This window comes from Mchenga conophoros, linkage group LG3 (genome assembly GCF_057382185.1).
Source record: "Mchenga conophoros isolate Kocher_MC1m ecotype Shallow Benthic linkage group LG3, M_conophoros_male_GT1.1, whole genome shotgun sequence".
In the NCBI taxonomy this organism is placed as follows: Eukaryota; Metazoa; Chordata; class Actinopteri; order Cichliformes; family Cichlidae; genus Mchenga; species Mchenga conophoros.
The window spans coordinates 21,296,653-21,312,968 of record NC_140528.1 but is presented as its reverse complement, the minus strand read 5'-3'; the positions used below and the strand labels follow the sequence as shown (position 1 = coordinate 21,312,968).

General features: G+C 42.3%; 1 protein-coding gene and 1 pseudogene across 1 annotated transcript; both read left to right on the top strand.

Moving 5' to 3' along the window:
* LOC146577658 (carboxy-terminal kinesin 2-like) overlaps positions 1 to 16,316 on the top strand; it is a 372,043-nt pseudogene that overhangs the window by 257,015 nt on the left and 98,712 nt on the right.
* Positions 8,855 to 13,281, top strand: LOC146577661 (protein NLRC3-like). Its single transcript, XM_085268307.1, has 3 exons — positions 8,855 to 9,062; positions 9,204 to 10,974; positions 13,089 to 13,281. The coding sequence occupies exons 1-3, from the start codon at positions 8,855 to 8,857 to the stop codon at positions 13,279 to 13,281; spliced, it is 2,172 nt and encodes a 723-aa protein (XP_085124433.1).

Below are 16,316 nucleotides of genomic sequence, written 5' to 3'. Positions count from 1 at the left end.
TATAACATATTATAATATAATATAATGTAATATAATATTGGATAATATAGTGTGATATGAAATTACTTACGAGTTTAATTTGTCAGCAACTTTCTGCCAGCCCTCTCTCCTTGCTTTTGCAGCCTTTGCAGTGTTCCCTTGCGTTCTGATTAAACTCTGAAACTCCTGAAATCCCTCACTCAAGAGTTCTTGCTCTGCTGCCGAAAAATACCGAGCGCGCTCCTTCGACATTTTCGCCGACCAATCAAAGGGTTGCCGATCAATGTTTCTACTATCGATGCGTAGCCCCTGTTAAGCCACCCAGTGATCTCACATTACTTCATCCAGCTGTACTAATCGTCAACAGCAGGTGTGTTCGGAGAACCGGATTAGCGAGCTCACGGTTAGCGCGATGGTTTGGTCTTGGATGTAGTAAGTGACGTACGAAGAACGGGCCCCTGCTCTAACTCCTGAGCTACAGACAGAAGAGGAGTTTGTTAAGAATTTTATGACAACTGTCAAAGTTTTTTTTCTATTGTTTATTAAATGAATCTTATTAAATTTGAGTAGAACGCTCCTTTTATTTCTCTGAAACCTTGCAGCTTTTGGTGGTTAAACTGCAAATATATAGAGAAGGTAACCCAGAGGAAGAATGCACAGAGACTTTAAGGTCAGCTATCAAGAATCATTTTTACGCATTTTGATGCAATGTTATGATATTTGATGTTGAAATTGATTAGAAACGACTAATTTCATTTCTACAGAATTATGCAGTGTGGGTGTCCAAGAAGATGAATTCAGAATTTCATGTCAACTATCATATATGATTGAATACAGAACCTTCATACACCTACCTGAAACCATTTAAATGACATTATTGAGTTCCTTCAAAGTTTCTCCGTTTGAACAGAGTTGTTCTTTAATTTCTCGTGTCTCAAGCAGCAGTTTGAGGTGAAAATATGGATGCATGAAAGAGCAGCTGAGCCAAATGACAACTGAATTTCAACTATAAGAGATGATTTTCAGAAATATTTTACATTTTTTGAAGTTATTTTAGATTTGAATGAATCATGAATGAAGAAGCATACCAGAAAAATTAAGAAGAAAAGACAACTTGAGTGAAAAACAAATGACACTGTGGCTTAATTTCTGTTAACTTCCTGAAAATCATGTGTGTTGTTATGTGTGTGATCAGCAAAAAGGGATAAGAAGCAGCACTACCGTAAAACTTAGCGTTGAAGCTCAAGTTTGACAGATAACGGGTGGCAGGCGTGGCTCACACTTGACCACGGTGTTGGAGAAACTCTGAGCTCCGGGTCTTTATAATCACTCTGCGGAGCTCACAGAGACTGCAGGGAGGACAGGAGGACAGAGCAGACTTTGTGAATTATTTTTTATCTTAGATGTAATATAAATTCAACACAGGCCTCTGAGGAAAAGGATCGTGCTACAAACTTTTGTCTCTTCCAACAGAAAGCAGAGGAGTGCAGTTACTCAGAGACTGACTGGATTAAACACACCAAAGGTTTATATTCCAGTTGGACCGTATCTCTTACCAAGGTCTGCACTACGTATCAGGATGTGATCTTATTCAGGTAATATCAGGGTTCTTATAGGGGTTTGTTCACAATAGTAACTTATGCAGCTATTTTTCAGTCTCACTGACCAAACTTTTTACAACATGCTGCATTTTTAATAGTAAACTTCTGTTCAGTGCTTTTCCTGTCACACACTCATACATGTGTTTTGTCTGCAGCAGCAGCTGTGTTGTTGTTAGCTTGTATTATCTGTTTAATCTCTTCAACATGGTTTTAGTTTTCTTTGTAAAGTCAGCAGCTCTGTCACTTTTCTCTGATTCCTCTTCTGCTCGACACTCAGCTGACACTCAGTTTCACTTCCACATTCATGAAGTTGTTGTCCAAGCGAATCACAGGCTCCATGATTGGTCAGCAGACTGTGTCCAGGCAGACAGGTTGGATAAGAATAACAGATTTATGTTTGATTACGCCCGTTTCCAATTCAGTTCCAGTCATTCCTGGCCCCAGGAGGTTGATGGGGGTGGGAGATGGGGGGCAGTGGGTTGTAAGCACAATGTAGATGAGGGGAGGCTTAATGTACTTAAACTTCCAGTCACAGTGAATCAGTGTGTGTCAGTGAATGCATCATGTGTGCTTCATGGCTCCATGTAGTGGACTGATAGTAGAAGTAGAGCAGCTGATGGCAGCTTCCTGTGCCTCACACTGCTGTCTGACTGCATTCAGCTGATATTTGGACAGCACACATGATGGAAAGGAGGATTTTGGTTTATGTGCACATGAATGATTTGTGTTTCCTCTGCAGGTGAAGGTAGAAAGTGTGTGTGAGCTGATGTGAATTGAGCAGCATGGATCAGTGTGAGGACAGAGAGGAGGGAGTCCCTCCCTCTAAAAGCACTCTGTGTGGGGAACATGAGAGCCAGACCAAAGCTCAGAGGTGAGATGACCATCTCTAACTGTCCATGACTCTTCTCCATGTCACAGCTCAGCACTCACATCACTGCTCCATCATTATTCACACTCATACCTCTGTGTGTGTTGTTTTAAAGCCCAGAGCTGTGGGGCGTACCAGGCTCAGCTGGACATAACCCTGAAACTAATCCAGAGCCTGGACCTGAACCCAGCTGTGTTTCCTTAAAGAGCAACAGGTCGAAGGGTGCTGTTGTAAACTTTAACAAAAGACTGTTATGTGACAAAGAGTAAGCACATTATTTTTATGAGATTGTTCATCATGTCTTTAATTTAATATTTCCAGTTTTTCCTTCCTGTCTCATGAAGCTGTGACATTTATTGTTTTTCTTTTAGGATCAATAAGAGGCCAGAATCTCCTGGACCTGAACCCAGCTGTGTTTCCTTAAAGAGCAACGACTCGAAGGGTATTGATATAGACTTTAAAGGCTGTTCTTCTGCTGCTGAGAGGTAATGTGTGTCTAGATGTTGTTCCTGACTCTGTATTTCTGAATAAATCCTCATGTTTAATATCAGCTCAGCTCTTTTTCACACATTTCTATGTTGGTATGTGAAGCGGTGTGTGTTGGAGTGTTTCCACAAACACAGCAGTCAGAGTGGAAAGAGTGGATGTTGTAGGAGGTGTTTGTGTAGTGAAGAGGCTGAGTGTCTGTAGGACTCCAGCTGCTCCAGCAGGTGTCTCCTTTGTGCTTTGCTTCAAACACAGTGTAGGGAGGAGCTTCCACTCAGGTGTTTCAGGTGTTGCTGGATGGAGGAGGACAAATAGTTTTTCCCTTCAGTGACACTTCAGCAGCTCAATGTTCTGGGAGATGTTTGTCTTTATGAAGGTTTATGGATTCTTGTTCTTACTTTGGTTAAACTGAGCAATACATTTTCCATCTAACATTTAAAGTAAATTTCCAGGTGAATAAAAGATCTGCAGCTGCAGCCTCTGTGATGTTTCACAGTCTGAAAGTAACAAATTCAACCAGAGTTCAAACAAAGGCTTAATATACGTGTGTGTTTGATATAATGCCAACAAGTACAAATAGGTGTTCTTACAGGTCTTAATCACAGAGGTCTGATAAGTCTGGTGACTTTCACACTCAGCAGTTTTGCTGCCTTTTATTTTATATTGGCCTTTTTAAAGCCCTTCAAAGTCTCCCACATTCATACAGAGCTTTTAACACCAAACTCCTTTACAGTCCTTCTCCTCTCACACACGATCACACGACTGATTTGTCTGCAGCAGCTGTGTTACTGCTAGTATTTTATTATGCGTGTAATCTCCTCATATTGTTCCTGTGGTTTAGTTTGACTTCCTTCTGCAAACTCAGCTGCTCTGTTGCTGATACACGTCTCCATGAATATGATTGATCAGATGCTGCCAACACCATGTGTTTCATGTGAGCGCTCAGCTGAAACCCTGGGTTGACTTATCGAGTTAATAACAAGCTTCACGTGACTGTGAATGCTAAAGTGAATCAGATAAAGGAAAGAGACCCTGCTAATGTTGGACTCACTTCTTAGTGTAGATCCCAGGAGGAAGTTCAACATAGCCATTCTTTGTGCTAGCTCGACCAAACCTGAGACCACAGTGCAGGATAATGATCATCATCTGTCTCTGTCAAGGACATTTAAAATCCACAAATAACAAACATAATTATATTTGATCATTAAAAATGATGATTAAACAAAGTGTCAAACATACTTAAGTAGAAGGACTGATGTTTGTGTTAAAATACCCTCTTAAAGCTGAAATACTGATTCAGCTTCTTTACTCAAGTAAAGGTAAAAGAGTCCAGGCTCTGAAATGTACTCACAGTATTAAAGTAAAAACGCCATCTTTGAAGGAAATTTCTGCCAGTTTTTGTGCAAAGTTACCTGAATTTCTACCTCCAACATTAATATGAGAAAATTATCTGAACTTTTATTCTAATGAATTTAATCAGCTTGAACATTTTGTAGCACAAAAGTAGAAAAAACCCAAAGGGAATCAAAAATAGCTCCGTTTGCTGTTGCCTGCATTGTAGATGGGCGGCTTTGCCTCAACACCTAAACAGGAAAATGAGTTTAGTCAAGTATTAAAGTGGGATTGAAGAGGTGAGGAAACCAGAGATCAGGTGTTGTGGTGCAGCATTAAGATAAGATGGGGCCTGATTATTTAAGACCTTATATGCAGTGTTGGGTAAGTTACTTTAAAATAGTAACTTAATTACATTACTAGTTACTTCTCTCAAAAGTAACTCAGTTACTTCAAGTTACTCGTTATTTTCAAAGTAACTAGTTACTAGGGAAAGTAACTTTGGTTTTACTCAGAATTCTCTTGTTAATGTGTTGCTTCCATAACTTTGCCAGTCTTCTAGCTTGCTTACTTGCCACAGTGCACTGTGCCACCTACCAATAGAAAGGAAAAGATAATGTGCATATTTCCACGAGAGAAATCCCACGCCTGGACCGTCATTGACTGCTGCCATGATTCTAGCCTACGTCACAGCGTCATGTGCGCCTTTTACATCCAACACAAAAACTGCAGTCGTGGTGCTTTGATTGTACTCAGAACTTGGAAATTCTGCCTTCTGAATAGGAAGATGTAGGTAACACCAGACTGCAGATGAGCTGCATACAGGGCTGGACTGGGACAGAAAATTGGTCCGGGGATTTTGACTAGAGACCGGCCCACCATTATAGGAAAAACATAAAGCCTTTGAATGAAAACAAACGCTGTTGTGACAGTGATGTACACTGTTTTGATGGTATATATGCATCAATCTATCAATCGTTTGTTGTAAGATTCAGATAATTATTTTTTAAAAGCTAGACATTTTAAATGAGAATAAGAAAGAAAAGTATTTCCTTGTGCCCACCTCTCCCTGTTAATGCCCTACATGCCCCCCTGGCAACACTTTGCTAGATCCGCACCTGCACAGTTACCAGCTGTCAGCTACCTAAAAAAGGATCCTGGTGTTATTTGTCTCTCACAAACAGTTCATAACTTCCCTTCAACTCATTCATGTCACCTAAAAGGTAAACCTGTTTCTCCATCACCTGTTCAGCTCTGATGATCCAGTAAGGACGTCTCCTGGTTTCATCTTCATGTTTCCCTCTCACCAGATAACCAAACCGATATCATGACCAGCAGCTTTACAGCTGTGGCTCCATCAAACATCAGCTGATACTAGAAATTAATATTAAATAAATTCTAACAACAGCTGATCAAGCTTAAAAGTGCTGCTGTTGTTTACCGCGACATCCGCTGGTTTCCTCTTTCTGGCGCAAAGTGAGCGATAAACAAACAAGAGAGCCGATCAGCTGATCATTGATCAGTTTTCATGATTGAAGTAGAAACGGGAGAGGGAGGGGGGAGAATGAGAGAAGAAGAGGCAGCTGTGCAGCAAAGACACAGAGTAACTCCAGCTTTGTGCCTTTTTCATTGTAGCTGAATTACGGGACAAACTGATCCTTTTCACCTCAATAAGAAACGCGTAATATTTTCTCTGAATACCAGACGGGACGGTTGGCAACTCTAATAACTTATGAACAAAATAAAGTTCAACATCATTAACTTCATAGCACCACCCAGCTGTATAGAAACTCCGTCATGCTAGCTAGCACGCAGTACGGAAAAAGTCAGAATAACGAAAATAAACTCCACCTAAACTTGGTTCATATCTGACCCAGAGAGACTGCAGGTCATAACTTCTTACCTGAAGTTCAGTTCACACTTGGACCGGCGGCAGCCGCCTCGGGTCTCTTTTCCTTCTGCGTCCCCTTTCCTTCATCCACCTGCTGGCCTCCACCACTTGCTAATGTTACTGAATCTGTGGAAGCTCCGCGATAGCCACCACACGAAGTAACGAGTAACGACCCTATCTAAATCTCAGTAATGACTAACGCGTTCCTGATTTTGGCATAATAACTAGTTACCGTGCTCGTTACCACAATAATAACGTAGTTACTGTAACGCGTTACTTAACTCATTCACTGCCAGCCATTGGCAGTGAATGAGTTAAACCCATTGACTCATGCACTGCAATTGACGGCTATAGATGTCAATGGCAGTGAATGAGTTAATAACGCGTTAGTCCCAACACTGCTTGTATGTGAGGAGCAGGATTTTGAATTCTGGATTTAACAGGAAGTCAATGAAGGGAAGCCAAAACAGGAGAAATCTGCTCTCTCTTTCTAGTCCCTGTCAGGACTCTTGCTGCAGCATTTTGGATCAGCTGAAGGCTTTTCAGGGAGTTTTTAGGACATCCTGATAATAATGAATTACAGTCGTCCAGCCTGGAAGTAATAAATGCATGAACTAGTTTTTCAGCGTCACTCTTTTTAGCATTTTTTAACAACAAGCTTCTATCTATTAGGGCTCTTGTCTCGCCGACTGCTGCCTCAGATCCGAGTCTTTCTCCTGTGTGCTCAGCTGTCTTAGAGCAGTTTGATCCCATCTCCCTTAATGACTTGACTGCAGTAGTTTGTAACCTAAGATCATCACACTGCCCCTCTGATTGTCTCCCCCCAACTACTCTTTCAAGGATTGTCAGGTTGGAGATCGGCCTATAATTAGCTAAGACAGCTGGGTCTAGGGATGCTTTTTAAGTAAAGGTTTAACTACAGCCAGCTAGGGATGGGTACCGTTTAGATTTGAAAACCTGCTAAATCAGAATCAGTTGCTGATGACGGCTTTTTTCTTTTCCATCAATCACGTATAATCTTAACTCAAAGTGAACATAGACTTGATTGAAGTAACTCAGATCAGCCAATTCAAAATGCTAATTCAATCAACTCTGAGTTCATGGCTAGACTCAGTTTGTTGGCCCTGCACCTTAAAACTATTCCCTGTTTGTCTCTCGTGTTTTTTGGATATTGTTTTCACATCTTATGTCACGGCTAGCGGGGCGAGCCATGTTGAATTTAATAAAGGACCCAAGATGCCAACACTGCTGTGAAGTGAGTGAGCTTTATTGAAACGGTGAAGTGCAGTGGAGATGGCCTGTGCAGAAGCTAAGATAACCTCTACTGAAAAACTAAAAAACTAACCTGAAACCTTAAACGGAGACACGGGGAGACAACACAGACGAACCAGCAACAAGCAGGAGAAAACAAAGGGCTCATATACACAAAAGAGCCATCAGGGAATGAGAAAAGGGAGACACAGCAGGATTCATTGGACATAACCAGACAAGGGGAAGCAAAAGTAGACACACTAACGTAGGACATGGCACTGTCAAAATAAAACAGGAAGTGAACACAGAGACACAATACTAACACAGTACAGAGGGAACACAGAAACCAAAACCTCAGAACTAGAAAATCTTAATCAGAAAGAAATTGTAACAAAAGACAATAACAATCAAAACAAAACCACTGAGTCCACAGACTCGGGACATACATCGGCTCAAACTGTGGTCATAAATATTTTGTACTTGTAAATCAGACTGTGTAGTTGTGAACTGAGTTTTGTAACATTGTGAAACAAAATATCTGGAAAGTTCATGTTTTTGCGTTCATTGATTTGTGTGTGTAAAAATGTAAAAATGTAATAAATGTAAGAAACATTAGAACTACTTTTGCTGACACAAAGTTTGGCGAGTTGTCACTTTAAACCAGTCACTGATATAAAGAGAGCACCTTGTTCCAGGGCATCTGAGCATGGAGGGAAAGCTTTATGCAGGAGATGGTAAGAGCTGTTGGGACTAAAGAAACTGAGCAGAAAACTACAGACATCTGGAAACTGAGTTGTTAATTCTCAGTGGGATCAGCAGGACTAGCAAAGCTCCACCATGACAGTCATCTGATTGACTGAACCCATCCAAACATCACTTCATGGACCTTTAGCTTGTGTCTGTGTGTGGACAGACATAACATGAGCTAATTATACATTACTCCTCCACAGAGTGGACCAGCAGAGAGCAGAGGTTTCCACTGGTCAGTCTGCACAGCAGCATCAAACACACCTGGACTCTGTGGTTATGGTTTGTAGTACTACGTTTACATTTGTTCTTTTCAGTCACCTCTATGCTGCACTTTGTGGACCAGAGGATTGTCAGTGTGTCCAACATAAGTCAGAGTTTGGGCTCCATGATTTCAGTCAGATTGGGGTGACTGTAGCTCAGGAGGGGAGCAGGTCAGCTACTAGTTAGGTTTGTGAATCAAACCCTGGCTGGCAAATGTACTGGGTAACGTACTAAACCCAAGCTGCCCTCTGATGCATCCATCAGAGTGTGAAAGAAAGTATTTAAGCATAGAACAATGTGCTTGGTTGAATGAGGCATGTTGTATAAATGCTTTGTGTGCACAGAGTATCAAAGAGAGCTATATAAGAACCAGTCCATTTACCACTGGGTAATTCATATAGTCTTCTTTTCCAGCGGCTGGAGGACAACATCACCATGTTTGTGAAGAACGAGCTGAAGAAGATCCAGAAGCTTCTGAGTCCAGATCACCCAGAAACTTTAAAGAGCCAGATGGAGGATGAGGAGATGTTTGAAGGAGAGGATGAAGATGAAAGAAAGAGCTGCAGAGAAGCATTTCTGAAGATCACACTCCACTTCTTGAGGAGACTTAAGCAGCATGAGATGGCTGACCATCTGCAGAGCAGTAAGAGAATTTCTCTAAAGACTGAATATTGATCTTTCCTAATAGCTCAAGAAATGGACCAATAGACAATCATCCTTTCAGGGTACTGAAAGGCTATGATATTTATTATATAATATTTTTTTCTGAATTTCTTACCTTCAGAAATATTTGCTCCACTCTGTAAACGAGAACTTAAAGCCCAACTGAAGAAGAAGTTCCAGTGTGTGTTTGAGGGCATCGCTAAAGCAGGAAGCCCAACCCTCCTGAACCAGATCTACACAGAGCTCTACATCACAGAGGGAGGGACTGCAGAGGTCAATGATGAACATGAGGTCAGACAGATTGAAACAGCATCCAGGAAACCAGACAGACCAGAAACAACAATCAGACAAGAAGACATCTTTAAAGCCTCACCAGGAAGAGACGAACCAATCAGAACAGTGCTGACAAAGGGAGTGGCTGGCATTGGGAAAACAGTCTTAACACAGAAATACAGCCTGGACTGGGCTGAAGACAAAGCCAACCAGGACATCCAGTTCATATTTCCATTCACTTTCAGAGAGCTGAATGTGCTGAAAGAGGAAAAGTTCAGCTTGGTGGAACTTGTTCATCACTTCTTTAATCAAACTAACGAATCAGGAATCTGCAGGCTTGAAGACTTCCAGGTTGTGTTCATACTTGATGGTCTGGATGAGTGTCGACTTAATTTGGACTTCAACAAAACTAAAATCCTGACTGAAACAAGAAAGTCCACCTCATTGGATGAGCTGCTGACAAACCTCATCAGAGGGAACCTGCTCCCTTCTGCTCGCCTTTGGATAACAACACGACCTGCAGCAGCCAATCAGATCCCTCCTCAGTGTGTCGACATGGTGACAGAGGTCAGAGGGTTCACTGACCCACAGAAGGAGGAGTACTTCAGGAAGAGATTCAGAGATGAGGAGCAGGCCAGCAGGATCATCTCCCACATCAAGAAAGCTCGAAGCCTCCACATCATGTGTCACATCCCAGTCTTCTGCTGGATCACTGCTACAGTTCTGGAGGATGTGCTGGAAACCAGAGAGGGAGCAGAGCTGCCCAACACCCTGACTGAGATGTACATCCACTTCCTGGTGGTTCAGGCCAAAGTCAAGAGGATCAAATATGATGGAGGAGCTGAGACAGATCCACACTGGAGTCCAGAGAGCAGGAAGATGATTGAGTCACTGGGAAAACTGGCTTTTGATCAGCTGCAGAAAGGAAACCTGATCTTCTATGAACCAGACCTGACAGAGTGTGGCATCGATATCAGAGCAGCCTCAGTGTACTCAGGAGTGTTCACACAGATCTTTAAAGAGGAGAAACAACTGTACCAGAACAAGGTGTTCTGCTTTGTTCATCTCAGTGTTCAGGAGTTTCTGGCTGCTCTTCATGTCCACCTGACCTTCATCAACTCTGGACTCAATCTGCTGGAAGAACAACAAACAAGCTCTCAGACAGAGAAATACTTCTACCAGTGTGCTGTGGACAAGGCCTTACAGAGCCCCAATGGACACCTGGACTTGTTCCTTCGTTTTCTCTTGGGTCTGAAGACTAATCAAACTCGTTTGCAAGGCCTGATGACACAAACAGGAAGTAGCTCAAAGACCAATCAAGAAGCAGTTCAGTACATCAAGAAGAAGCTCAGTGAGAATCTGTCTGCAGAGAAAAGCATCAATCTGTTTCACTGTCTGAATGAACTGAATGATCGTTCTCTAGTGGAGGAGATCCAACAGTCCCTGAGATCAGGAAGTCTCTCCACAGATAAACTGTCTCCTGCTCAGTGGTCAGCTCTGGTCTTCATCTTACTGTCATCAGAAAAAGATCTGGATGTGTTTGACCTGAATAAATACTTTGCTTCAGAGGAGGCTCTTCTGAGGCTGCTGCCAGTGGTCAAAGCCTCTAAAAAAGCTCTGTAAGTTATAAAGTTTTTATTATTTAATTTGGTTGGTATGTTATGGAAAACACACTGCCATGAACTTCTGTTTTGTTTTTGTCAAAATCACTGTAATATAATCACTGTACCTTTATATACACGTGACTTGTATTAATGCTGCTGCCCTCTTGTGGCTAAAGTGTAATTATGTTATTGTTATTAGGGAGGATTTGAGAGTAAGGCTACGTTCACACTGCAGGCGAAAGCGCATCAAATCCGATTTTTCTGACCTTTATAAATCTGACTTTTTTGACCCTATGCGACCCATATCCGATCATGCTATGACAGTGTGAACGTCGCGAATCCGATATTTTCAAATCCGACCTGGGTCACTTTCGTATGTGGTACTGAATCCGATACATATCCGATGTTTTAGAAAGTGACTGCTGTTTGAACGGTCATGTCGCATTAAATCCGTCTTTTATGTCACCAACACAAGACAGACGCCAATTATCAGCGCCCGATAAGACATCGCGAACGCTTCCTGGCCATCCCGTGTAGATGTCAGTGAAACTGTTGGGAAGACAACGTTGGAGAAACGTGAACATTTTATTTGTACTGTATAATCTACAGATTCTGACAGAAATCTGCAGCTATCCTTTGAAGCACCGCTCCTCTAAAACAGCAATAAGGATCATTATTAGGTTATCTACATTATTATGTAAATAACAAAATAACTTAAAGCAAAAATTGGGAAACGTAAAGTCCGAAGTCTTCATATTAAGGGTCATCTGTCAAACAATATTCTTTGCTCTGGGTCTAAACAGAGCGCGTTGTGTGTGAAGTCTTCTTTTGCGCATGCAAATGCACAAATGCGTCCTTCATTTCCCCGAATTTGAAGGATTCGTCGGGTGTGTCCTTCGTGGCCCACCATATCCCAGAATTCATAGCGCGGCCCAGCCAAATTTCAGCTGCCAACAATGGCGGCTGCTACTAAGTTTTCAAATTACTCTTATTAATCTTTCTGGGTCACAAAATAAACTTTTAACATATTTTCAGGCGAGAAAGTAGCTGTGTAAACTTCAAATATCTGCTTGGTTTATCAAGACATCGCATATTTGCAAAAGTGTGCCGACGTTTTCGGAGACGTCTGTTCCCCACCCGCTCGCTAGCAAGCCGGGGGGTTCAATGGTCACTCCAGCCGGCGAGAGCAGCGGACGCCCGGCTTCATCGTTTTCAGACCCCGCTCTTTGGCTACTCAGGTGAAACACGATATATAAGTCACTCGGATAACTTAAAAATGTAATTGTTTGCCTTTTTTCTGTGTTTTATTTGTTCCGGAGTAAATCGGTTTGGCTGAGATCAAAGTTCCTCCGGGATTTTCACACAGCTGAATAAACATTAAACAGGAAACTGATTAAACAGAAGTGTGAGACGGTCGAGAATTTACGCCAGTGTCCTGTTATATTTTAGATAGCAAGGAGCAGACGGCCGAGTTTATTAAACTCCACCGAGACAGCAGTGACGCAAATCTGAAGGCTAGACCGTCCCATTTCACAGCCTCGCACTTCCAGCCTTTTCGGTCTTTGAAGGACCCGGCCCACGTAGACCGCGAATACCGGGTCCTCCGAAGGATGCAGCCGACGTTTTGGGACACAGCTAGTGTGCGATGTTCTTTCAGTGTTGCACTTTGTAGACGGTCCCTGAGCACTGGTCTCACAGCCAGCTGCACATAGAGACCAGTGTTGTTAGTCCAGGTCAGAAGATGACTTGTTGGAATGAAAATGAGCTTGTAGTTTGTCTGCTTTAATAATGTGACTGGAAAAAGGTGTTGGACTTCAAATATGTCCATTTCTTTCACACTTCACCTTTAAAAGTGAAGCCTTGTGGTTCCTGGAAGGAAAAACAAGACTTTTTCAAGTCTTTGTCCTGTTTTTATGATAAATGTACGACTTTAATGTGAAACATTCAGAGTTTTTTCTCTTGTTGTGTTTGTTTGAAGCTGCTTCCTGTTGGCTTCAGCTGTTTGGAGTTTCCATTTTCTAAACTTCTACATTCTGAACCTTCTTCAGCTCTGAACAGATGATGAAACACTGAATGATTTCAAGCTCACACTTTGTCTAATAAACTTACATCTTTCATTCTTTATACAGATTGAGGAGCTGTGGTTTGTCAGAGATCAGCTGTGATTATCTGGCAGCAGCACTGAAGTCCAACCCCTCCCATCTGAGAGAGCTGGACCTGTACGACAACAACTTGCAGGATTCAGGAGTGAAGCATCTGTGTGGTTTCCTGGAGAGTCCAGGATGTGGACTTGAAACTCTGGGGTCAGTCAGCATGTTTTAGTTGTGCTGAGATGAATATGATGTGAAAGTTGTGCTGACACTAAACTGCAGACATCAGGCTGATATTATACTGATCCACACTGAGGATCTTCATGGTAAAGTCTGTTTTCTTCTTCTCTGGTTTAGTCCATTGACTGCAGCAGAACAATGTTCACATTTCAAACCTTCAAAGAAGAAGAAAAATCCTCCACTGGATAATTCACTGTGAAACTCTCCAACTCTTCATTCCACCTTAAAGTCTGTCTGACACTGAAATCCAAAGCAAAATGTGCGTTTGCTTTACAGACAGCAGTCCAACACAAACATACACACATCATCCAAAACACAGTCCAACATCCAAATCTCCTCCACTGCCAGCATGAATGATGGGAAAGAGAAGGAGGAACACTCTGACATTCAGGGTTAGAATGAGTTTCATGAAGCAGACTGTGAAGATCAAAGCTGCATTAGAAAGCTTACATGAATGAATGAGTGGACAGAAGTGGACAGAGATCATCTGAAGCACTTCAAAGGCTTTAAATCAGCACATTTATCTTTATTCTTTATCAACTCTGTTAGTTTCTCTCAGTTTTCTGTGGAATGAAGCTAACAGCAGGCTAATAAGATGCTGACCAACCAGGGATCAGCTTACAGGTAGAATACAGCTGCTGGATGGGATTAGCATGTCATAGCTATCTACCAAACTGCTAACTGGGGGATTTCAGGCCATCTATGGATCATTTTTGCTAACTGTTTATTCAGCTTAGGCTCACAGGGCTGCAGCCTGTGCCCTAGCTGTCATAGGGCAAGAGGCGTGGTCCACCTGCACAGGTGAGCAGTCCATCACAGGGCCAACAGAGAGAGACAGAGAAGCACTCTCTCACATCCACACCTACAGCCAATTTAGAAGCACCAATGAACCTAAGCAGCATTTCATTGGACTGTGGGAGAACATCCAACCTCCACAGAAAGGCCAACAAGCTTCAACCTACAACCTTCTTGCTTTAAGGCACTAGTGCGAACCACTTTTCCCCATTTCAGCCCAAATCCTGCATCTTCCTGTTTCTGACTCCAGGCCAGCTCCACTAACACTTTCTCATCAGACACTGCCACCTAGTGGAGGAAGTCTTAGTTCCATTTGAAGCTTCAGATTACAGTTAGTTCCTTTACAAAGAGGTGGAGGTGGTGGGGCCACAGCACCATCATCACTGAGTGCCATAGGACACTTAACCTTTGTTTCCATATGCTGGGAACTCCCTGTTGTTCCAAGGAGGACTGGAAAATGTGTGAAAATCTCCCAGTCAGTTCCTCACAGCACACTTCAATCATTTCCCTCCCACAGCATCAGGACCAGGGCTTTTTCTCTCTTTGGTCCCACTAAGAGATTTCCACACAAACACCTCATCAGTGGGACTCTCAGAGCTACCAGCCCTTTGCTACAATCACAAAGCTCTTCATTGAAATCAATGATATCAATGCTGGAATCAAATGAGTCCAAGTCTTCTGCTGATTCAGCATCACATTCATCTTTGCTCCTTGTCCTGCATCCCCACCATGGACTTCATTCCTTTCCAAGCCAGCCTTGAGTGTCCTTTATTCAGCTCATCCTCTGCTTTACTTTTACACCTGATTTTAGCTGCTTTATCTCTCTTTCAACAAGTTTCTGTGCCTCAATCTTTTTCTTCTCTCCCTCATAACAAGACAGCTTCTTCTGCCTGAGAACATGTTGGAGTGATTTACTAATCCAGGGCTGCTTATTGGGGAAAATACTTCCTGTTTCCAAAGTAATCCCCATTTTTCCCAGAAAGAAATGTAAGTAGAAATCGATGATCTAAGTGAGAACATGAGCCTTTAACAATAGCAGCAAAATATCTCTCCAATCTCAATACTCCCTCTCTCGACCTCTGGAACACCAGAGGTCACAATACATTGTGTTGGGTCACTCCTCGGCCCACTCAGCTGCTTCCATGTCCATCCATGGTATCATGGACATCGGGGTCACCACTCCCGCTCTGACCCTCTCTAGCCGTCCTCTGGCTCAGCAAATCAGACAACCTCATGTCATCTAAGTGGTCCAGTAATAAACACCAGCTCCCCCTCGAGAACACTCCATGCGTAAGATTAGGTTTTTTCTGCGTCCCTCTCTTGTGGTCCATCATGCCTCGGGCCTCCAGGATCCTCACCCCCCTGTGGTCGCCGAGATCTTGTGTAAAGCAAACCAAACACCTTTTCCTGCACCTCCCTAACTTATCATCTTTGGGACTCTTTAATCAAAAGCCTGATCCTAATTATCTTCTTGACTTATTGACTTGTATTTATATATATTCTTCAACGTTACTCATCATTTTAAAACTCTTAAAACGCTGCTTTCACGTCCCTGCATGCGTTTCCTGTCGCTTGCCTTATCTAATCATCAACATCCTGTACACAGAAGTCTCGCTGCTGCAAGGCCTCCACTCTGACCTAGAATCTCCTTTCACAAGAAAATCATTATAAGCGCCTATTCTACTAACAGATCCAAAAAAAAACAACCACTTTAATCAATTAAGTTTAAGCATATAAGCAATTACTCCTGCATACATTTTATCACAGCTAAATGCTGCCTTGAAACAACTCCTGTGTGTTAACACTAACTTCATTTTAAAACTCACATTTCCTATGTTATAGCCTGTTTTTGGTACAGCCTTTTTATTTCATCTTGCTCCTTTGATGTAACAATACCTTCTCATTCTAGTTTATCAGACTTAACCAAAATATATGCTTTCCTTCCTTTGGTCCTTCTCTAAAGCAAGAAACTCCTATTCAGTTCCTCTTTTCTGTCACTTGTTACAGGGCCAGCTCAAGTTCAGTTAAACGCTAAATTAATTTGAGGCCTTTTGCCTGGAATCAATACTGTCATGTGTGTTTATGGACTCTGTGTCTGTAAGCGTGTGCAATCCTTCAATAACTCATATCATCCTCACAGTAGATTGGCTAATCATAGCGCTAGCCAAAGGCTCGTGACCCACAAGAGACGAATTGAGCCACAACTCCCTTAAAGGCACAAAATGCAATATG

What these genes read in the sequence shown, in the direction of transcription:
- LOC146577661 (XM_085268307.1), top strand. Translation starts at nt 8,855, where the DNA reads ATGTTTGTGAAGAACGAGCTGAAGAAGATCCAGAAGCTTCTGAGTCCA. An exon ending in GGCTGACCATCTGCAGAGCA is followed by an intron (nt 9,063 to 9,203) that starts GTAAGAGAATTT and finishes TCTTACCTTCAG; the next exon opens with AAATATTTGCTCCACTCTGT. An exon ending in AAAGCCTCTAAAAAAGCTCT is followed by an intron (nt 10,975 to 13,088) that starts GTAAGTTATAAA and finishes TTCTTTATACAG; the next exon opens with ATTGAGGAGCTGTGGTTTGT.